General features: G+C 40.4%; 1 protein-coding gene across 1 annotated transcript in view; it reads right to left on the bottom strand.

Annotated features, from left to right (window-relative positions):
* Positions 1–24,832, bottom strand: part of etfbkmt (electron transfer flavoprotein subunit beta lysine methyltransferase) — a 57,296-nt gene that overhangs the window by 18,646 nt on the left and 13,818 nt on the right. The window contains 2 exon segments of the mRNA XM_069902280.1: positions 3,105–3,265; positions 3,267–3,329. Of these exon segments, the coding sequence (XP_069758381.1) occupies positions 3,105–3,265; positions 3,267–3,329 (224 nt within the window).

Raw genomic sequence — 24,832 nt, 5'->3', positions numbered from 1 at the left:
ATATCTCTCCTCTATTCCTTGCATTTTTAATTGTCTATCTCAAAGTCTGTGAAGCACCACCATCATATTTTCTTCCACCACAACCACTAGAACCCATCACGGAGTAAAACAAAAATTTCCCAGCACATCGCCTTTAAAATCCCCTGCTTCCACGCCCACCTTAAGTATATGTCCTCTAGTACAGGTATACCACATTTTACCCTCAGAAAAAGATTCTGACCATCCACCCTTTTATAATTTATCATAATTATGCCTCTTCATTTTGTAAAATTCTATCAGTTTCTCTTCAGCTTCAGGAAAAATAACTCAAGTGTGTCGATCATCTCCCTATGCCCTCTAATCTAGGCAACATCTTGGTAAATCTTTTCTGCACCAAAGCCCCCACATCCTTTCTGCAATGTGGCGACTAGAATTTCACATAATACTCCAAGTGCAGACCGAAGTTTTATATAGCTGCAACTTGACTTCATTATCTTTACATACAATGCCTTAGCCAATGAAGGCAACCATTCTAAACATTGCATTTAACACCTTATCTACTTTTGTGGTCAATTCAAGGAACTATCGACCTGAAACCTCCAGATTCCAATGTGCATCAAAATCTTGACATTCTTGTCCCATGGCGCTGCAAATTTTCTCTCTCAATCTAATTCCCTCTTGCAGTCTCTGATCCTTTCTGTATCCAGCAGCTCTACAAGGGGTCTGTTCCAGAATGTAATTGCTATCTGCATTAAAAGTGTCCTCCTCCTTCAACAACATGGCTTTCCCTCTACCACCATCAACTCGACACTCACCTGCAAATCCTTCATCACCTGCACATCTGCCCTGGCTCCCTCCACCCCCTCACTCAACAAGGACAGGATTCCTCTTGTCCACCATCCTCCATATCCAATACATCCTCCTCCGCCATTTCTGTGATCCCATTAGACACATATTCCCCTCTCCACCTCCCACAGGGACCAATCCCTCTATGACACCCTTGACCACTCCTCCTTCCCCACCAATCATCCCCTTGGTCCCTGCACCTGTGACCCCAGCACATGCTCCATTTTCACCCAATCCCTCACCACCATTCGGGGCAACATTTCACTTGTGAATCTGCAGGGGTCGTCAACTGCATCTGGTGCACCTGCTGTGGTCTCCTCTACAATTGAGAGACTGGATGCAGTCTGTGAGAATGCTTTATTGAGGACCTCGGCTCTGTCCGCCGCAATAATGTGGATCTCCTAGTAGCCACCCATTTCAATTCTCTATCCAATTCCCTTGCTGACGAATCTGTCTATGGTCTCATGCACTATCAGACTGAGATCACCCGCAAATTGGAAGAACAACACCTCATCTTCTGAATGGGCACCCCTCAACCGGATGGTATTAATATCGACTTCTCTGGCTTTCATTAAAATTCCCCACCCCCACCTCAGTTCTTCCCCCAGCTCTGTCTTTCCCTTTCCTATCTCCTTTTGCACAGACATAAATTCTTACCTTTCCCCCATCATATCCTCTTGTTTGTCTAGATTTCTGAGATTTCCTGCTCTTGGGTTATTCTGCTTATTCCTTGAGGAAGGGCTCAGGCCTGAAATGTTAGCAATATATATTTGCCTTTTATGGATGCTGAAAGACCAGCTTAGTCCTCCAGCATTTTGGTATGTTTTTGACTGCAGTCACAGTGTATACAGACCTTTGTGTTTCATTCAATATTGAGCTGGTAATTAGGAATCAGACTGGGATTGCTTTCAACTCCAAGATCTGGTGTAACAGCATCTCCTCTGATGTGTGCCTTCATACACTGCAGTATTAATTGGATCTTTTGTGGTATTATTCATTTTGATGAGCAGCAAGGGTAGGCCACCAGCAAAATATTCTTCATGTAATGTAATCAACACAACTAATAGCGTACCTTGTACAACAGTATATCTAGTCATACTACATCGTAGACAGTTCCTTAAAATACACTCAAACTCATACTCTATGTACTGCATGCAGAGAAACAGAACTTTTCCTCCAACTGTCCAAAAAACTGTCCCTTTCCAAAAAATGCCCATTGTGCTTCCAAGAACAGCTTTAAACAACATTTTTATCCATTTGATGAACAAGAGAATTATTAGTTCTCATAAGCAGAATCTGAGGACTAATGCAGATGACTATACCTGCTTTCTGTGCACCAATGCATCTAATTCCTTCAGAAACTTACAAAACAAACAACAATTGCAGTTCCCCGCAGTTATTCATCGAGTGGATCAGCACTGATAATTGGTTTTTGGGTTAAGAACCCAAGTTATTTGAAAATTGTCCTTAATCTCTGCCAAGTACAGTACGTGATTGCCATTTCTTCTGTTTCAACTTCCTACGCTTTCCAAATCGCCTCATGTTCTGACAATGGCTTGCCTTGTGCCTTGTAAAATGCAGGCTCCTACTACGCTTTCATCAGTCCTTGCTAATAATATCTTTTTTTTGTATTCCTTCTGACTACCCCACTGTGTCCAGCCTACAATTATTTTATTTTATAATCTAAAGGGGAATATAATCTAAAGGTTTGTTTGTGCTATCATTTTGAAAGTATTCCATGGTGATTGAATTCATCTATCTGTGTGGGCAAACCACGTGAATTAAGTGCCTTTGGAAAGGATTTCTTATTCTTTCTTTGTTAGTTGATTTCAAACAGAAGAATTGTTCAGGTACTCCAATTGATGAATTTGCGTCAAACTAGACAGGGGGTACGATAGAAAGCATCCAAGATTACTGGTCCTTAGGACGGTTACTAGACCATGAATCACTGCTGTGCATGAAAATGGATCAGTTCCAACTCCATGGTGATGACTTCACAAATATGTCAAAGCAAACTGGCTGGGTGAACTGGGAGCTCTGGTACAAAGACAATAACAGGAGCTGTTCTCGATAAATTCTCCCAAATCACATAAGAACACATCATTCCTTGGAGCTTGTTCTACCTTTTAATAATTCACAAATCTGTGCACCAATGCAATTACCCACCCATGCTGCATAATCCCTGATATTTCACAGAGGGCATTCTGTCTAAGGAAAGCAATTCTGTAGGTCCCACTCCCTACTTATTCCCAATAGCCCTGCAATTCATTCTCTCTTACTTTCCCATTTAACAACCAAAATTGTTCTCCTCACAACTTTAACATTTTCAGGTAAACCAGTTATAACCAGAGACACAATTCCACATCCAGTTCGCTTGTGCTTACATGGGTCAATGTCATTGGCAAGGCCTTCTGTCGCTCCGCTCATGAATGCTGCAATGGCAGCCACTTCCCAGATCCAAAATCTTCTTTGCCCTTGTGATAGCGGGATTATCCAGAACGTATCTAAGAACAATGTTGAGGACAAGTTAGTTAGGACACTTGGCTCCTTGTAGTTCAAAATCACTTGAAGCACCATAGCTTTGTAAAGTCCTTTTCTCCTCTTCCCGCTGCCTATTTTCAGCCCAGCAGCCTCATTCCTTGGGTAAATGTCTTTTTCACAAGATGACAAGATATTCAATAGGAGTCGGCCCATTGGCCCATCGAGTCTGCTCCACCATTCTAATCATGAGCCGATACATCCTCCCACTCAGCCCCACTCCCCAGCTTTCTCCTCGCAACCCTGGACACCCTCACTAATCAAATACCTGTCAAGCACTGCCTTAAATACACCCAATGAGATTCCACGGCTGCCTGACTAAAGAAATTTTAACCACATCTCTGAAATTGACGCTCTATGATCCTGAAATTATGCCCCCTTGTCCTAGATTCCCTTTTATCTCCTTGTCTCCCATAACAATTCCTCCAGCGTCGTTTGCTATCAGTCCTATGTCTAATTTGGTCACTCATTTACTCTTTCTATATTTAAAAAGGCTTTTAGTATCCTTTTTTGATATTATTTGCTAACCTCCTTTCAGAATTAATCTTTTCCTTCCTTAATCCCTTCACTAAGTTTTTAAGAGCTTCCCAGTCTTCCATCTCTCTAACCCTAACCCTTTTGTTTCCTTGTCTACCTCTCTCTTTTGCTTTCACTTCCCTCGATAGCCACAGCTGTCTGATTTTCCCATGCCCACATTTCTTTCTTTTTGGTCTGTACCACCAGTCCTGCACTCTCCTCATTTCTCACAGTACCTCCAGCCATTGCGAATCTGCTGCTTTCCCCATTTGTGTGCCTCTCCGATTGACTTTAGCCAGTTCCTCTCTCATGTAATTTCCTTTACACCACTGAAATATGGACACATCTGACTCTAGCCCCTCCTTTTCAAATTTCAAAGTGAATTCAATCATTTTATGATCACTACCACCTAAGAGTTTCTCTACCTTAGGTCTCTAATCACCACTGGTTCATTACACACGCCTAATCCAGAACAGTTGATCCCCTGGTGGGCTCATCAACAAGCTGCTCCAAAAAGCTATCCCATACGCATTCCTTTTGTCCAATGGAATCTTTCCCCCACTTCCCACCCTTATCAGACTTTGCCCAGTCATTCTTTAATATAATTTCAACATTCTCTGTTTGGTCACTGGAGCCAAGAATCTCAGTCCCTCTTCCAGTTGATTCCTGGGGCTGGTGAGGAGTCAAATGGATGTAAGGAAGATTATTTGCATCCAAGGGGTTGGAATTTGGAATGCACTGTACGAGAGGATGGAGGAGACAGAGATATTTACAACATACAAGAATTATCTAGACATTTTCAAGGCACACAAAGCTTTGGACCAAGTGCTGGTATAGGTGGGTATTGGCATGGACACTGTGGGCTAGGTTGTCTGTTTCTGTGCTGTACGTCCCCTTGACATGCACAAAAACTCTTAAGGACCTTACTAGGGCATGTGCACAATTGATTCAGAAATTTAAAAAAATTTCACCTTGACAGCAATGGATCTTTGAAATTCTCAGACGAAAAGGGCTGTGGGGTCTAGAGATCATTGGCAAAGTCTTCGAGTATTTGACCGCTTTGCATACAGCTTTGTGAAGATCAGAATTAGAAGCAGGAGGAGGCCATTCAGCCCTTTGTGCCTGATTCCTTTCCCTGCACCAATCCGATATTCCTTGATTCTCTCAATATCAGAAAAACCATTCATTTCTGTCCTGAATACTCTCAGCAAGCAAGCCTAGACGACCATCTTCGGTCAAGGATTTTAAATATTCACCACTGTCTAGGTGAAGAAATGTCTTCTTTGCTCTGTTCTAATTGGCTAACCCTTTGCTCTAAGTCCCTGTCCACGTACTCCAGCTCAATAAAACATTACTTCCACGTGCCCTGTCAACCCCCTTGAGATTTTTTTGGTTTCAATAAAGTCTCCTCTTAATCTTCTAACTTGTTGAAAGTATAACTTCAGTCTGTCTGTTCCCTATTCTTTTCTCATATGATAAACCTTCCATCCCAGAAATCAACCCAATGAACCTTCCTCTGTTGCAAGTATAAACATCAATAAGTCAGAAGATAGGATTTATTCTGGGGACGAAGGCAGAATGCAAGATGATCCTCGAAATCCTGGTATAGATCAGACTTGCAATTAAAGCTTCACCAAGTCCTTCCCCGACACAGAGAGTAAAATGCTTTTGGATGACCAGAGATCTTAAGGTACTTCTTAAGTGCAACCCAGCCTTTCTTCTTTAACTTGAGTTTACAGAGAGCTCTATGTAAATATTTTTTGCATGACCTCGAGAATGAAGTCCTTTGAAAGCAGAGAGGAGAGAGATTAACTCTACTAAGCAGCAAGATGAAAGGAAACAGTTGTATTCTCAGGGAGCAATAGGCTTCAGGCATGTATATTTAGAACAAACCCAATGCCAAATACAATACAAATGCTAGTCTTTGAATAGTTTGCATCTACTGAGACTTCAGCTAAACAGAATGAGGCACTTTGGAACTTATGTTTTACTCTGCCAGGTTTTCTGTGACAGCATCCGCAGGAATTAACAATAAAATTCAGCAGGGATAATGGTTACAGGAAATAAGTGTGACCCACCCCCAGAGGGTGCAGACACAGAGCGCAAGACAAAGGATGCTTTTGTGGCTTGAATTGAGAGCAGTACTAAAATCTCCAGGCAGGTTTTGGGTTGTGAAAGCAGAGCGTAATACTGGTGAGAATGAAACAGGAAAATCTACAGATGCTGTAACTGTAGTAAAAACATGAAAAAGCTGGAGGACCTTGTCAGATAATCACCCATTATCTCGTTAAATGGCAGAGCAGTCTCCTGGCACCAAATGGTATACTCGTGATCCTTATTATTTTTCCCTACTTTGTTGTGGCGAAGTGTTAAATATGAAGTGACAGTAAGTAGAGATGAAGATGTAAAACCTGAGGAGATTCTTAGGATTTTTAGGCCGCAGGCATTTAACAGCAAAACAACAAAATTTGCTGTGACATGGGCAATCTAAAAAGGAAAGTGCAGGAAGTTTTATCCAATTCCTGCACCGCAATTTATCCTGCAGGACCCCTAATACTTTTTGGGGAAAGCCTGCAGTCTAAATTGCACGGCAAAACTCACCTCATGAATTCGATGTCCAGCTGATGATGCAGGCCACGTTGCTCCACGTCAAAGCACCGGGGACTAATGCACACAGGAACTTACAGAGTGCCGTGTAAACAACCACAAGGTGAGTAATCATGTTAATTTATGCTACATTTTTCCGAGATTTTTCCGACATTGCTGTCTAAAAAATACTATAGACCAGCAAAGTGAATGGAGGGAGGAACATGGCACGTGCAACATTTTGTGAAAAAATGTGAGGAAATTCACATTGATGCACAAAACAGTCAAGTATTCAGATAGTGGTGTTTTGGGAAATGTTAATGTTCAAAGGGCCCTCGCTGTCCTTGCACACAGTTCGGTGAAATTAAATGTGCAGGTGAATGAATGGTTTTATTGTTATGGGTACCAAAATACATATGAAGCAAAGTTTAAAATTCTTTAAAAGTTTTAAATTTTGGCATATGTCACGGTAACAGACCATTTATGCCCACGAGCCTGTGTCACCCAATTACACCTAATTGGCCTGCAAGCCGTACGTTTTGAAGGGTGTAAGGAAACTGGAGCCCTTGGGGAAACCCATGCAGACACAGGGAGATTGTACAAACACCTTACAGACAGCATGGGATTCAAACCCCGGTCCCGAATGCTGGCACTGTAGCAGAACTACGCTGACCATGCCCTTTTTGTGTGCTATCCAGGCAAGTCAACCCATACAGCAGGAAGTGCAAATAATAAAAAAATAAACAGACAAACAGATAAGATTAGGTCTTCCAGTCTACATCATCTGAGATGTCCTCCATCTTCAGAAGATGTGGCTTCCCCTCTACCAACTTCAACTCAGCACTTACCCACATCTCCTCCATTTTCCTGCATATCTGCCCTGGCCCCCTCTGCCCCTAAACACATCTACCACAAGATCGCAGCATTATACACAATTCCTCTCTCCTTCTCTCTCTCTGCCTTCCATAGAGACTGCTCCTTCAGTAACTCCCTTATCCATTCATCCTTTCCCACTAATCACCCCCTTGGCTCCTTCTCCTGTATCCAAAGGAAGTGCCAAACATGAGCGCAACTCCTCCCTCACCACCATTCGGGGGCCCATACAGTCCTCCCAAGTGAAGCAACACTTCACTTGTGAACCTGTGGGAATCCGATGCCCCTGTTGTAGCCATCTCTACATCAGAGAGACTGGAGATGGGGGAGTCACGTGATGGAGTAGTGGCCGGACAGTGAACTCCAGCCCTCTCCAGAAAAGTCGGGAAAAACAAAGGAAAACACAAAGGCACAGAAATAAAAGTTACAGAAAAGTGAGTATAAAGGTGGAAGGAAGATGGCGACAAAAAAAGAAAAATCGAAAGCAACGGTAAGAAGAGAGGAAGAGAAGACAACGGAGGAAAAAGGTGAAGGCCTTACCTGTTCGAAGAGGCCCGCTGCGGAGAGAGAAACCCGCTCCCTCAGGTCGGTAAATAATGGACTACAAAAATGGCTCGCTGAGCCGAGTAAAAGTGCGCAACCGCGCATGCGTGAGGAGTCGCGCATGCGCGATGCGCATGAAAAAAAACACACCGACGGGAGGGGGGACCAGCTGGGGAGTCGATCTCCACAGCCGGCAACGACAGCTGCAGAACACCTGCAGCAAGAAGAGACCACAGAAGACAATAGAAACAAGAAAGAAGAGAAGGAAAGGGCACCAAAGAAACAACAGATGGCCAACCCAGAGGAAGAAGAAGAGGAAGAGGAAGAGTACAGTGAAATAGAAGAAGAAAAGAAATGCAAGATAAAGAAGGTACTTTCTCTTATTAAAGGATACATGGAGTCATTTAAAGAATGGCAAACACAGGAATTTAAGGATTTAAGAAAAAGAATAAACAACACAGAAGAGAAAATGAATAAAATAGAGATGACCTTAACAGAAATGGGAAAGAAAATGGACAAGATGGAAGAGCGGGCAGTAGCAGCAGAAATGGAGGTAGAAGACTTAAAAAAGAAATTGGAGGAATCTAATAAAAAAGCTAAAGAGACACAAGAACTACTAGCTCAAAAAATAGATACAATGGAAAATTATAACAGAAGGAATAACATAAAGATAGTGGGCCTTAAGGAAGATGAAGAAGGCAAGAATATGAGGGAGTTTATAAAAGAGTGGATCCCTAAGACCCTAGGATGTCCAGAACTACCGCAAGAAATGGAAATAGAAAGGGCACATAGAGTATTGGCCTCTAAACCACAACCACAACAAAAACCAAGATCTATTGTAGTAAAATTCCTAAGATATACTACAAGAGAAAAGGTACTGGAGAAGACAATGGAAAAAGTAAGAGAGGGCAACAAACCACTGGAGTATAAAGGGCAAAAAATCTTCATTTATCCAGATATAAGTTTTGAACTCCTAAAGAAGAGAAAAGAGTTCAATACAGCAAAGGTGATTTTATGGAAGAAAGGGTATAAATTTATACTAAAGCATCCAGCGGTATTGAAAATATTTATTCCAGGACAACAAAACAGACTATTCTCGGATCCAGAAGAAGCACGAAAATTTGCAGAACAATTAAAAAAATAGACTGAGGGATGAAGACGGGTAATGAGAGTAAAAATGATCACGATTGAGATGTATGTGGGTAAAGACAAAAATAGACTGAGGGATGAAGACGGGTAATGAGAGTAAAAATGATCACGATTGATATGTATGCGGGTAAAGAGGTATAAGAGTGAATAGAGACAATGTGCATACGTGAATGTATCTGTACTTAGAGGAAAATATAGATAGTATAGACAAGAATTAATAAGGGAAGGTAATGGATTAGAGAGAATAAGGAGGGAATTAAAAGAGTGACCTTTGTGACATATGAAAAGTGAAATCTTTTCTGAGGGGGGCTGGGTGGGGAGAAATAGCGGTCACTGCAAAATCAGTTGACGCTTGCGAGTGGATTCGCAAATCCAAATGGAGAGGGGAGATGTGGTTGTCCGACAAGGGATAAAGGACAACTCAGGAGGGGAAGGGGAGATTGGGGATAAATAAGATAGAAATAGGAGAATAAGGAAAATGTTGGATGTTGTAGGAATGTTGTCTTATAAAGAGTTGAAAATAAGAAAACAGAAATGGAAAAGGAGGAAAGGTAATGATGGAAAAACGGAAAGAGAAGATAAACAAAATATAAAATGGCTACGCTGAACTATATGACTTTAAATATTAATGGAATACATAACCAAATTAAAAGGAAGAAACTACTAAATTTAAATGAATAAATGTATTCCATTAGAAAAAATAACATATACGTTAAGAAATAATATTGAAATATTCGAACAAGTATGGGAGCCTTACATTAAATACAATAGCAAAAACCTACCGGGGACAAACATTACCTAAGTTGATGGACGGAGAAGGAAAGAAAAGAATGGACTCAGTAGAATTTCTGGTGTATTTTTGTTGAATGACAACATTGTCTGACTGGCTTAATGCAACCTAGATTGTATACCTAAAATGGATGAGAGTGGGGGTGGTGGGGGGGTGGCTTGGGAGGAGAGGGGGGGGGGGGAGAAAAAGTCACTGTATATGTGTGAAAAAGAAATAGTGTATATCATGGCTAATGTGATTTATGGTGTGAAAAATAAAAAAATTTAAAAAAAAGGAGAGACTGGAGATAAACTGTGAGATTGCTTAGCTGAGCACCTTTACTCTGTCCACGTCACTGACAGGGATCTCCCAGTGATCAATCCCTTCAATTCTGCGCCCCTCTCGCACAACAACATGTTCGTCAATGGCCTGATGCTTTGCCAAACCAAGGCTACCCGTAAATTGGGGGAACAACACCTAATATACCATCTGGGTACTCTCCAACCAGGTGCCATTGACCTCCAGTTTTTGTGAGACCACTCCCTGTTCTCCCTCCCTTCCCTAGCCCTCATTCCTTCCACCTCTCCACCCCCTTCCCTCTCCATTCACAGAGTCATGCCCCCCTCCCCCTGTTTGCAGGTGTGCCCTCCCTCCCTTATTCACCTATTACCTCCTGGTTATGGGCCTGTAGTCCTCTTCTGCCCCTCCCAGGCCACCATTTTATTCAGACACCTGCCTGCATTTTGCTCATACCCTGATGAAGGGTTCAGGCCCAAATCTTTGCTATATAAAGTACAGTTTGACCAGCTGAGATCCTATAACAGATAAGGCAACAGTGTAGGGAGTGGTGTATCATAGTCAAACAGGCAATATATAGAGCAGTGATTCTCAACCTTTTTTCTCCACTCACATTCTTTCTTTGGCTTGGCTTCGCGGACGAAGATTTATGGAGGGGGTAAAAAGTCCACGTCAGCTGCAGGCTCGTTTGTGGCTGACAAGTCCGATGCGGGACAGGCAGACACGATTGCAGCGGTTGCAGGGGAAAATTGGTTGGTTGGGGTTGGGTGTTGGGTTTTTCCTCCTTTGCCTTTTGTCAGTGAGGTGGGCTCTGCGGTCTTCTTCAAAGGAGGTTTCTGCCCGCCAAACTGTGAGGCACCAAGATGCATGGTTTGAGGCGTTATCATCCCACTGGCGGTGGTCAATGTGGCAGGCACCAAGAGATTTCTTTAGGCAGTCCTTGTACCTTTTCTTTGGTGCACCTCTGTCACGGTGGCCAGTGGAGAGCTCGCCATATAACACGATCTTGGGAAGGCGATGGTCCTCCATTCTGGAGACGTGACCCATCCAGCGCAGCTGGATCTTCAGCAGCGTGGACTCGATGCTGTCGACCTCTGCCATCTCGAGTACTTCGACGTTAGGGATGTAAGCGCTCCAATGGATGTTGAGGATGGAGCGGAGACAACGCTGGTGGAAGCGTTCTAGGAGCCGTAGGTGGTGCCGGTAGAGGACCCATGATTCGGAGCCGAACAGGAGTGTGTGTATGACAACGGCTCTGTATACGCTTATCTTTGTGAGGTTTTTCAGTTGGTTGTTTTTCCAGACTCTGTTGTGTAGTCTTCCAAAGGCGCTATTTGCCTTGGCGAGTCTGTTGTCTATCTCATTGTCGATCCTTGCATCTGATGAAATGGTGCAGCCGAGATAGGTAAACTGGTTGACCGTTTTGAGTTTTGTGTGCCCGATGGAGATGTGGGGGGGCTGGTAATCATGGTGGGGAGCTGGCTGATGGAGGACCTCAGTTTTCTTCAGGCTGACTTCCAGGCCAAACATTTTGGCAGTTTCCGCAAAGCAGGACGTCAAGCGCTGAAGAGCTGGCTCTGAATGGGCAACTAAAGCGGCATCGTCTGCAAAGAGTAGTTCACGGACAAGTTTCCACTCACATACCACTTTAACTAATCCTTATGCCTTAAGGGCTCAGTGATTAGTAAGGGATTGCTTAAGGTGGTATGTGAGTGGGAAGGGAAGGTTGAGAATCACTGCTCTAGACCCAATTGTTACTGAAATATTTTGCTGGAGAAAAATGGTCATTGGCCGATTTCCTTTGGAGTTCTGAAACCGTGCACATAACTCAATTAGGGACAATTAAAACAGTGGTGTTCAAACTTTTTCTTCTCACTCTCAGACCACCTTAAGCAATCCCTTACTAATCACAGAGCACCTATGGCATAGGGATTACTTAGAATGGTATGTAAGTGGATAGAAAAAGGTTGAGATCCACTGTTATAGAGAAAATTGCAAAAACATCATGCAGGGAATAAAAGAAGGGCAACATCCTTAGCCCGTGTGAGATCCATTCAAGAGTCTAATAACAGCAGGAAATAATCTGTCCTTGAATCTAGCAATAAGGAAGGCAAATGGTGTGTTTGGCCTTCATTACAAAAGAATCTGAGTACAGACTAAAGATGTTTAATCGATTATTTAAGACCATGTTGACTTTATTTGGTTAATTGTATACAGTTTGGTCTCTTTACAGTAAAAGGATATACTTCCCAGAAAGGAAGTGCAATGCTGATTCACCAGACTAGTTCCTGGGATGGTTGTTGCTTGAAGAGGAAAGGCTGAGACGATTCAGCCTCTGGCTGGTATTTCATTGAAATTTTACAGAACTCAAAAGATATGAGAGGGTATTTCCCCAGCTGAGGAGCAGGGTTCAGAGTCTCAAATGAAGAGAAAGGCAGTTTGGACTGAGATGCAAAAGCATGATGAATCTTTGGATTCTCCATCCTGCAGGATTGTGGAGGTTGTCACTGTTTCTTTTAACACAGAGATGGAGGTATATGGGGATAGATCAAGAAACCTGAACTGAAGTAAATGGATCTGATGAATGATAGAGCAGGCTCAAAGGGCCAGATGGCTTTTTCTTGCTCATAATTCTTACTTTATGACATAACAACACATCGTTCTCAGTTTAAAAGCACCATTGGCAAGACCACCATTTATCAGCCATTTCTGGTTCCCTGTGCAGAAGTGGTGATGGGCCTATTCACAGCATTTTGCCTGGTGACGATACTCCAGTTGCAGTTTTGATTAAAAAGTCTTTGGCCTGGAATATTCACACTCTTTTTCCACTCATGCTGAAATGTTATTGCCTTCCAACATTTGGGGGATGTTTCTGAAAATACTTTAAGGTATGTTCATTGGTTTGATATGTATATACATCAAAGGCCAAGTGACACAAAATCAGGACTATATAAACAAAATGCTGATTTTAAGGACTAGTAGTTCACCTTTAATTTTATTGCTTGTTTAACAATTAAACATGGGGCGGCACAGCTAGTGTAGCGGTTAGCACCACGCTGTTACAATGCCAGCGAATCCAAGGAGTTTGTATCTTGTCTGCGTGAGTTTCCTCCGAGGGCTCTGGTTTTTTTTCCCCCCACTCTTCAAAATGTACAGGGGTTGTAGATCAATCGGGGGTAATTGGGCAGCTCTGGCTTGCGGGTCAAAAGGCCGCATGTCTAAATTTTAAAAAAAATTAAAATCATTTCCCATGGCGAAATATTAGTGGAGCAGAGAACATTCACAGCACAGTACAGACCCTTCAGCCCACAACGTGGGGTCGACTTATGTAAACCTCCACAATGCTCTCATTTTTCCCTACCTCACACCCATAACCCTCTATTTTTCCTATAGCCAGGTGCCAAAGAGTCTTCTGAATGTTCGCCTTAGCACTATTCCCTGCACTGATTCTGCCTTTCCAGTTCTTATCAACAAATAAACCAAGCAGATACCATGAACACACAGCTTTTAGATTTATCAAGCAAACTTTCACAATCTCAACTAACTTATTTTAGTAAACACTTGCGCTGCTTTGCTACTGTTTGTACAATTATATTTATGGTGGAGAAACCTCGGGCAGGAGTAAGGTGTTCTGAAATCGCTCTGCGCGCTGGTCGGGACTTGAAACTTGCAACAGCGGTTGCAACTAAAGCCGTCCCACCTCATCAGCGAGTTTTTGCCCAATTCTGCCATTATGGGTCCTAAAAGGATGACATCAAGTGAAAGTGAACAAAAACAGGATCCAAAGATAGTTCAGAAACTCAGAAGATCTGAAAGATTGGAAAAAAATGCTGCCGCTGCTCAAAAGGAAGGACCCAAACCACAGAAACGTGTCAGGAAGAGTTCTCCACTCAAAAAACCACAGCTCAAAGAAAAGATTACTCAGGAAGAAACTGCACCTGCTCAAAATGGTGAAACCAAACCTGATAAGGAACAGAAAACTGAATCTGCAAATGATCAGAATGCCTGAGAAACCTATCGCCATCTTCAATTCATTTTTGTGTACCTCCTTATAGAATTGAAAATATTTTTATCAAGTGTTTTTGTAAATACATTTATTTTTAGGATTAGTTGTAACTTTTTAATGTACGTATGCTGATATACAATAAGAAAATAGTAACGTTTGTAACTACTTACACTGCTAAAATGCTACAATTTTATAATTGGAAATGTTTTTGACTTGCTTTCTCCTGGAAAAACTTGGATGGGTTGGTCAGTGGGCTTCAATTCTTCAAAATGGTTTCTAGTGCTACAAAGTAATTTTAAAAAGTGGAGTTGTAATCTTGGTTTCAGTTTTTGAATTTTTTTATATAAAGCAATAAATGAATAGTGTGCTAAAACATGTTGTGATCACCTGCTTGTTCAATTTGAAATAAATCATTCTCTTGTTTACTACAGAAAAAAAAAAAGAGAGAAACCACGGGCAAATGGCAATAAGGAAATAAAAGTCTAAAGTTATTCTGGTGACTTGCTTGTCTTGATGGATTTTGCTGTCCACATTTTTAAGGGGACTTTGTCATAGTTAGTTTCAGGGAGATAAGAATTAAACTATAATGTGAAGTTAAGGGTTAAATTATGTTAAAAATATATCACCCTTATACTTGAGTATCTAATGACACTTGCAATTGCTATGCTCAGGAGTGTTGTTTTGACACCCCCAGAAGAAAATCATCTCTTAACTGCCTTCCCCAGGAAGGGAAATATCTGGTTAATTGCTTTGTAAGGACATGGTCAAAGCTTGATGTACTGCTAACTACTAAAGTGTGGTGAATGGCTGCCGAGCTGCCTGTCTCCCCTCTGGCGGGCCTTGCTGTACTAACATTGGCTGTGCACCACCTCTACTGTTAAGGACACTCCCCTTGGATATAACTATGTATGCACCTATTGTCCTTCATTATTGTACCATGAGTTTCTGCTAATAAAAGCCATGATTATTGTTTGACCTACTTCATCAACTGGCACTTCAATTTTAGACCCCCTAGCCAAACAGTTCAGCTACTGCATACTAACCCCAACTACGCTCATGTTAAATTCCCAGACGGGAGTGCTGACAATGTACCTCTAAGAGATCTGGCCTTGCCTGGTTCACCCCTTCCTCGCACCCCTACTCAGAGTGAGTCTGAGAGGTTGGACTCACCCCCCCAGCCTATGACCCCTAGTAAGCTTTCAGCTGGCCATGCTGAGGCTCCACTGCCTCACGATGGCAATTCTGGAGTGGGTGCAGAAGCCAGTCCTTCCCACACTACAGACCCAGGACCTGTACCAGTTCCCAAGGTTGCAAAGGAGCCACCTATTTTGAGACGAAGCACCAGAATTCGTAAACAACCTGATAGGCTGACATATTCATAAAACATCTAATTATATTTCGATTGCTTGCTAGATACTGGCGTAGTTTGGCTGTTAGAGTATCTCAAGGCCAAACATGGTATCCATGTATCATTTGCTTCAGTCTTTCCTAGCAGCTGTCCTTTTGATTTTAACCCTTCTTCTGCTGAGGGGAGACTGTGGTGAATGTCTGCCAAGCTGCCTGTCTCCCCTCTGGCGGGCCTTGCTGTACATTGGCTGTGCATTATCTCTACTGTTAAGGACACTCCCCTTGGATATAACTGTATATGCATCTATTGTCTTTCATTATTGTACCATGAGTTTCTGCTAACAAAAGCCATGATTATTGTTTGACCACATCGTCTCTGTCTACTTCATCAACTGGCACTTCATAAACATCATGTGTAAGACGCACTTGTTTGTCACCGTGTATAAATATCTCTGATTTGTTACCCTCAAGGCACATTTGTGTCTGGAGTCCCGAACCATTATTCGGTCTCCTATGCTCAACTGTGACACCTGCATCCAGAAGAACAAATAAAGCAAAGATTTGGACTTCGCTGAGTGCGATGGGTATTACAGCAGTGTTAAAAAGGGAACAAGGGTCCGATTTAACAGTAAGTAGAAACTGCTGCTAGTATGGATGCAGAAGAGTGGAGAGCAGAATGCGGACACACGGGGCTGTTCCAAAAGGTTTAACCACCCGGTCCTAATGCCGGCGGCCCTGGACAGGCTTTAAATTGGCTGATGGTGCTTTTAAACTAAAATCCTGCAACCACGGGACTGTGGCGACCTACCCGGACAGTGCCTGGGCAACCTACCTGGCAGCGCCTGGCCTCCAGGCCAATAAATACCAAGATGGCAGTGCCTGTGTTCGTCAGTGGCCATGAGGGGTTGCAGACTCTGAGAAGCAGAAGACTGGAACAGGCCACCCCACAGGTGCTGAGAGACCCACAAGGGCTGCAGGAGACAGGCTCATAGGAAACAGGTATTGGAGCCAAATTCAAAGAGGGCATCAGGTGCCAATGGCTTCCTGCTCGTATCGGAGGTTTGGATCTGGAGCTCGGGTTGCCGATAAACTGGAGTCTGTACGACTGCAGGAGCGCTGGAGGTGAATCCACGGAACTCAGTAGCTCTGAAGAGACTCGTTTGCTCCGCTTTCTCTCTGACTGTAAGGGGTTCTGGGCCTTATGGTAGGTAGAAGGCAATTTAATATTACATGCTCTGTACAATTACATAAAGGAATTTGATTTCTAACAAGCATCAGGAAGACCCCTACTAGTCAGATCCTTCCTGTAGGACCAGAACATTGCCCACTACACACGTTTCCCTCAGGACGATGGCGGTGGAGTGGAGACAGTCACCCACCTCTTTGCTGAAAGTGTGTGAAGGCTGCAATGGTTCCTGTCATGGTTCGTCCCCAGCAGCAATATTATGGGCTATTCCCGGGGTCACACACTGGACTGCTGGAAGATCATCAACTTGGTGAATGACACCCTTTGGTCTACCAGAAACCTGTTGGCCTTCCAGCACACGGAGATGTTGATGTGGGAATGCTGCCAGGTGGTGCATTTCAGGCTGCAGGAGTACGTGCTGATGGACACACTGAGGCTTGGCGCAGCCAAGGCGAGGGTTTTGTGGGGAAGGACTACAGTGTAGTGTCCCATCACTACTGGACACCGGGGACCTGAAACCAGAGGGGAAGCCCCCAAAACAACAGATGGGAGTAATGCAAGGAACCACAGAAGTAGCAACTGTCCGACATAGCATATTAGAGAATGAATGTAACAAAATACAGAAGTGTATGAATGAATGTATGAATATAACACAAAGGATCCAGGAAGACTTTGCATGGGTTTTTTTGTACAGTAAGTCCCCAGGTTAAGAACATCCGTCTTACAGACAACTCATACTTTTGAACAGACTACACATGGCTTCAGCGGTTCATCAGCTTAAGGAAGGAGAACGCTGTCCACCATTTTAAGTCAGATCACGTTGTCATTAACCCTGTGTTGAGTGCGTAACCTTGTATTTGGCTTAAAGTTTTCTCTTATTTACCCCTCGAACCATGCCTCCTATATACTAAGACAATTATTTTATTAACTAACACTAAATAAGAACCATATTTCAACTTACCTACAAATTCGACTTAAAGACAGAATGGATCTCATTCATAACCCGAGAACTAGTTTATTTTTGAAAATTTGCAACTACCTCTCTTCCTCTTCTTGGTAGGGGCACCGAACTAGTCGTCTCTCTGTGTTCCTTCACGGGCAGACAACTTAAACATATTTTGTGCATTGTGCACGTGACAGTAAAGAAACCGTGAACCGTTTTGCTGAACTGACCTGCAGGGGGCTACATTTCATGAAAAAAGGACAAGCTTATGAATTGGGAGTGCAACAAGCTAAGTTACCTTCTTTTCCGGAGAAGGTAAACCAAACTAATTGAACTGCAGGCCATCTGGCAGAGTAGTTCTTATGAGTGAAAGGGTGGTATCTATACTGAAAACCTAAAATGCTGGAAAAATATAGCAAGTCAGGCAGCAAATAGGCCATCCCGGGTTACAATTGGTCAGTTGGGGTCGCCCTTACAAACGATGAGATCCAATGTTATTCAAAAGTCCAGCGTACAAATATACACTCGTACCCAGTGCCTGCAGATTTTCCTGTTTAACTACAGTTTCCATACTGAGTGATTGTTTTTTTATGTGTTTCCCAGTTTTTACTGAGTTATTTCTTGGGAATTAATTTTTTTTAAATTTAGAGATACAGCACAGTAACAGGCCATTTTGGCCCATGAGTCCATGCCTCCAAATTTACACCTAATTGACCTACACCCCCTGGTACATTTCAAATAGTGGGAGGAAACTGCAGCCCCCAGAGAAAACCCATGCAGACAAAAGGAGGTACAAACTCCTTACAGAGAGTGCGCGGTTCAAACCCCAGGCCCAATTGCTGGTGCTGTCAAGGCGTTGCACTAATCGCTACGCTCACCGTGCAGCCCAGACCCTTCCCACATTGAAGGCATAGGCTATTTTCTAAATTGGGCGAGAATTCAGAAATCTAATATCCAAAACAGCTTGGGAGTCCTAGTGCAGGATTCCCTGAAGATTACCTTGTAGGTTGAGTCAGTAGTAAAAAAGGCAAATGCAATGTTAGCGTTCATTTTGAGAGGACTAGAATATAAAATCAAAGATGTAAATCAAAGCTCACAAGAATGAACCTGGGGGTAAATGGGTTAATGTATGAGTAGCATTTAATGGCTCTGGGCCTGCAGTCACTGGAGTTTGGAAGGATGAGGGGAGGTGGGGGGGGGGGAATCTTACTGAAACCTACTGAATACTGAAAGGTGTGGAGAGAGTGGACAAAGAGAGGATGTATCTCGTCATGAGCCTACACAAGCCTCAGAATAAAAGGATATCCCTTGAGAACAGAGTATAAATTTCTTTAGCACGTGGATGGTGAATCTGCAGAATTCGTTGTGACAGATTGTGGTGGAGGAGAAGTCATGGGGTAAATTTAAAGCAGAGATTGACAGATTTTTGATGAGTATGGATATCAAAGATTATGGGGAGAAGGTAGAAGTAGATAGTTGAGATGGAAAAATAAATCAGCCATGATTGAATGTCGAACAGTCTCATGGGCTGAATGCCCTAATTCTGCTCCTACTTCTTATGTTCTAATAGAACATAGAATACTACAGCACAGTACAGGCCCTTCGGCCCTCAATGTTGTGTTGACCCATATATCCTTAAAAATACTAAACCCTTCCTACCCCATAATCCTCTAATTTTCTTCAAGCGATGAGCCTGTCAAGAGTCTCTTAAATGTCCCTAATGTTTCAGCCTCCACCACCATCCATGGCAAGGCATCCCAAGCACCAACAACTCTTTTTTTAAATTTTTTTTTATTTTTCACACCATAAACCACATTGACCATGATACATACATTTTCCTTTTCAAATATATACAGTGTCATTTTCTCCCCCACCTCCTCCTCCCATCCCACCCTCCCTACCTCCCCCCAATCCATTTAAAGTACAAAATCTAAGATGCATTAAACCAGTCAAACAATGTTGTCATTCAATAAAAATAAACAAGAAATTCCATTGAGTCAATTCTTTTCATTTCCTTCTCCTTTCGTTAATTTAGGTAGTGAATGTCCCCGGTAGGTTTTCTCTATTGTATTTCATGTAAGGCTCCATATTTGTTCAAATATTTCAATATTATTTCTTAAATTATATGTTATTTTTTCTAATGCAATACATTTATTCATTTCTATATACCATTATTGTATTTTCAAATTATCTTCCAATTTCCAGGTTGACATAATACATTGTTTTGCTACGGCTAGAGCTATCTTAACAAATTTTTTTTGTGCATCCTCCAAATCAATTCCAAATTCTTTGTTTTTTATGTTACTTAGGAGGAAGATCTCTGGATTCTTTGGTATATTGTTTTCTGTTATTTTATTTAATATCTGATTGAGATCTTCCCAAAATTTTTCTACTTTCTCACATGTGCAGATTGCATGAATTGTTGTTCCCATTTCTGTTTTACATCGAAAACATCTATCAGATACTGTTGGGTCCCATTTATTTAACTTTTGAGGTGTAATGTATAGTCTGTGTAACCAATTATATTGTATCATACGTAGCCTCGTATTTATTGTATTTCTCATCGTTCCAGAACATAATTACTCCCATGTTTCCTTTTTTATCTTTATATTTAAATCTTGTTCCCATTTTTGTTTAGTTTTACCATTTGTTTCCTCGTTCTCCTTTTCTTGCAGTTTAATATACATATTTGTTATAAATCTTTTGATTATCATTGTATCTGCAATCACATATTCAAAGTTACTTCCCCCTGGTAACCTCAGACTGCTTCCTAATTTGTCCTTCAATTAGGATCTCAATTGGTAATATGCCAGCACTGTATCTTGAGTTATATTGTATTTATCTTTCATTTCTTCAAAGGATAATAATCTATTTCCTGAAAAACAATTTTCTATTCTTTTGATCCCTTTTTTCTCCCATTCTCTAAAGGAAAGGTTATCTATTGTAAAAGGGAGTAACTTATTTTGCGTCATTATTAGTTTTGGTAATTGGTAATTTGTTTTATTCCTTTCTACATGAATCTTCTTCCATATATTGAGGAGATGGTGTAATACTGGAGAAGTTCTATGTTGTACCAATTTTTCGTCCCATTTATATAATATGTGTTCAGGTATCTTTTCCCCTATTTTATCTAATTCTAATCTCGTCCAGTCTGGTTTTTCCCTTGTTTGATAAAAATCTGATAGGTACCTTAATTGTGCGGCTCTATAATAATTTTTGAAGTTTGGCAGTTGTAAGCCTCCTTGTTTATACCATTCTGTTAATTTATCTAGTGCTATCCTCGGTTTTCCCCCTTTCCATAAAAATTTCCTTATTATTTTCTTTAACTCCTTGAAGAATTTCTCTGTCAAGTGTATTGGCAATGTCTGAAATAGGTATAATATCCTTGGGAAAATGTTCATTTTAATACAGTTTATCCTTCCTATTAGTGTTAATGGTAAATCTTTCCAATGCTCTAAATCGTCCTGTAATTTTTTCATTAGTGGATAATAATTGAGTTTATATAGATGGCCGAGATTTTTATTTATTTGTATACCTAGGTATCTTATTGCTTGCATTTGCCATCTGAATGGTGATTCCTTCTTAAATTTTGAGAAATCTGCATTATTCATTGGAATTGCTTCACTTTTATTTACGTTAATCTTGTAACCCGACACTTCTCCATATTCCTTCAATTTCTTATATAATTCTTTTATTGATAGTTCTGGTACTGTTAAGTATACTATAACATCATCCGCAAATAAACTGATTTTATATTCCTTGTCTTTTATTTTTATCCCTTTTATATTATTTTCTGTTCTTATCAATTCTGCTAGTGGTTCTATAGCTAACGCGAACAATAAGGGTGATAGTGGGCATCCCTGCCGTGTTGACCTGCTTAAGTTAAATTGCTTTGATATATATCCATTTACTGTCACTTTCGCCAATGGCCCCTTATATAATGCTTTAATCCAATTAATATACTTCTCTGGTAAACTGAATTTTTGCAAAACTTTGAATAAATAATTCCATTCTACTCTGTCAAAGGCCTTCTCTGCGTCTAAAGCAACTGCTACTGTTGGCGCTTTACTCCCTTCTACTGTATGAATTAAGTTAATAAATTTACAAATATTGTCTGTTGTGCGTCTTTTTTTAATAAATCCAGTTTGGTCTAGATTTACCATTTTAGGTACATACTCTGCTAATCTGTTTGCTAATAGCTTAGCTATTATCTTATAATCTGTGTTAAGTAATGATATTGGTCTATATGACACTGGTGCGAGCGGATCTTTCCCTTGCTTTAGTATTACTTTAATTATTGCTGTTTTACATGAATCTGGTAAGCTTTGTATTTTATCAATCTGGTTGATTACTTCCAGGAGGGGAGGAATTAATAAATCTTTAAATGTTTTATAGAATTCTATTGGGAATCCATCCTCTCCTGGTGTTTTATTATTTGGTAATTTTTTTATTATCTCTTGTATTTCTACTATTTCAAATGGTTCTATTAATTTATTTTGTTCCTCTATTTGTAATTTTGGTAGTTCAATTTTAGTTAAAAATTCATCTATTTTGCCTTCTTTCCCTTCGTTTTCAGTTTGGTATAATTGTTCATAGAATTCTCTAAAGTTTTCCTTAATTTCTTTTGGATTATATGTAATTTGTTTGTCTTTTTTCCTTGATGCCAATACTATTTTCTTAGCTTGTTCTGTCTTAAGCTGCCATGCTAAAATTTTGTGCGTTTTTTTCCCCTAGTTCATAATATTTCTGTTTTGTCTTCATTATATTCTTCTCCACCTTATATGTTTGTAGTGTTTCATATTTTATTTTTTTTTCTGCCAATTCTCTTCTTTTAGTTGTATCTTCCTTCATTGCTAATTCTTTTTCTATATTTACTATTTCCCTTTCCAACTGCTCTGTTTCCTGATTATCGTCCTTCTTCATCTTGGTTACATAACTTATTATTTGCCCTCTAATGAACGCTTTCATTGCATCCCATAGTATAAACTTATCTTTCACTGATTCCATATTTATTTCAAAATACATTTTAATTTGTCTTTCAATGAATTCTCTAAAATCCTGCCTTTTAATTAGCATGGAGTTTAATCTCCATCTATACATTCATGGAGGGATGTCCTCTAACTCTATTGTCAATATCAAGGGTGAATGGTCCGATAATATTCTAGCTTTATATTCTGTTTTTTTTACTCTATCTTGCATACGAGCTGATAACAAAAATAGGTCTATTCTTGAGTATGTTTTATGTCTACCCGAATAATATGAATATTCCTTTTCATTTGGGTGTTGTTTCCTCCATATATCCAAAAGTTGCATTTCTTCCATCGTTAAAATTTAATTATAAATTTGGTTACTTTGTTCTTTCTGTTAATTTTTTTCCCAGTTTTGTCCATATTTGAATCCAAATTCAGGTTGAAATCCCCTCCTATTAATATGTTCCCTTGCGTATCTGCTATCTTCAAAAAAATATCTTGCATAAACTTTTGATCTTCTTCGTTAGGTGAATATACATTGAGTAGATTCCAAAACTCCGAATATATCTGACATTTTATCATTACATATCTCCCTGCTGGATCTATTATTTCCTCTTCTATTTTAATTGGTACATTTTTACTGATTAATATATCTACTCCTCTTGCTTTTGAATTATACGACACTGCTGTTACATGTCCTACCCAATCTCTCTTTAATATCTTGTGCTCCAATTCAGTTAAATGTGTTTCTTGCACAAATGCTATATCAATTTTTTCTTTTTTCAGTAAATTTAGCAGTTGCTTCCTTTTGATTTGGTTTTGTATTCCGTTAATATTTAAAATCATATAGTTCAACGTAGCCATTTCATACTTTGTTTATCTTCCCTTTCCGTTTCTCCATCATCACCTTTCCTTCTTATCCATTTCTGCTTTCTTGTTTTGAACACTTTATAAGACATTTCTAAAACATCAAACATTTTCCTTATTCTCCTATTTAAAACTTCTTTAACCCCATTCTCCCCTCCCCCTCCTGAGTTGCCCTTTATCCCTTGTCGGGCAACCACATCTCCCCACTCCATTTGGATTTGCGAATTCACTCGCAAACGTCAACTGATTTTGCAGTGACCATAACTCCTCCCCACCCAGCCCCCCCGGAAAAGATTTCAATTTTCATATGTAACAAAGGTCACCCTTTTAATTCCCTCCTTATTCCCTCTATTCCCTTTCCCTCCCTTATTAATTCTTGTCTATCTTCTTCTTCTTCATATATATATATATATATATATATATATATATACACACATATACCCCTATACACACATGCATATAGATCGTGGTCATTTTTACTCTTATTACATGTCTTCATCTCTCTGCTTGTTTTGTAGTTGTTCTGCAAATTTTTGTGCTTCCTCCGGATCCGAGAATAGTCTGTTTTGTTGCCCTGGAATAACTATTTTAAGTACCGCTGGGTACTTTAACATAAATTTATATCCTTTTTTCCATAAGATTATTTTTGCTGTATTGAACTCCTTCCTCTTCTTCAGGAGTTCAAAACTTATGTCTGGATAGAAAAAAAATTTTTGACCTTTATATTCCAGTGGCTTTTTGTCTTCTCTTACTTTCTTCATTGCTTTCTCCAATATATTTTCTCTTGTTGTATATCTTAAGAATTTTACTGAAATGGATCTTGGTTTTTGCTGCGGTTGTGGTTTCGGGGCTAAAGTTCTATGTGCCCTCTCTATTTCCATTTCTTCCTGTAATTCTGGTCTTCCTAGGACCCTGGGGATCCAATCTTTTATAAATTCTCTCATATTCTTGCCTTCTTCATCTTCCTTAAGGCCCACTATCTTTATATTATTTCTTCTATTATAGTTTTCTATTATATCTATCTTCTGAGCTAACAGCTCATGTGCCTCTTTAACTTTTTTATTAGATTCTTCTAATTTCTCTTTTAAGTCCTCTACTTCCATTTCTACAATTATTTCTCGTTCTTCCATATTTTCCACTCTTTTTCCTATCTCTGACATGACCATTTCTATTTTATTCATTTTTTCTTCTGCATTCTTAATTCTTCTTTTTATCTCATTAAATTCTTGTAATTTCCATTCTTTCACTGATTCCATATATTCTTTAAAAAAAGATACATCCATTGTCTTGCCTTTCTTTTCTTCTTCCATTTCTTTCTGTTCTTCTTCTTCTTCTTCCTCTGGGTTGACCATCTGTTGTTTCCTTGTTTTCTTTTTACCCTCTTCTTTCTTGTTGTCGTTATTGTCTGTGTTTTGCA

Source organism: Narcine bancroftii, chromosome 11, assembly GCF_036971445.1.
Source record: "Narcine bancroftii isolate sNarBan1 chromosome 11, sNarBan1.hap1, whole genome shotgun sequence".
Lineage (NCBI taxonomy): Eukaryota > Metazoa > Chordata > Chondrichthyes > Torpediniformes > Narcinidae > Narcine > Narcine bancroftii.
The sequence above is the reverse complement of the archived record's forward strand: the minus strand, read 5'-3'. Positions and strand labels throughout refer to the sequence as shown.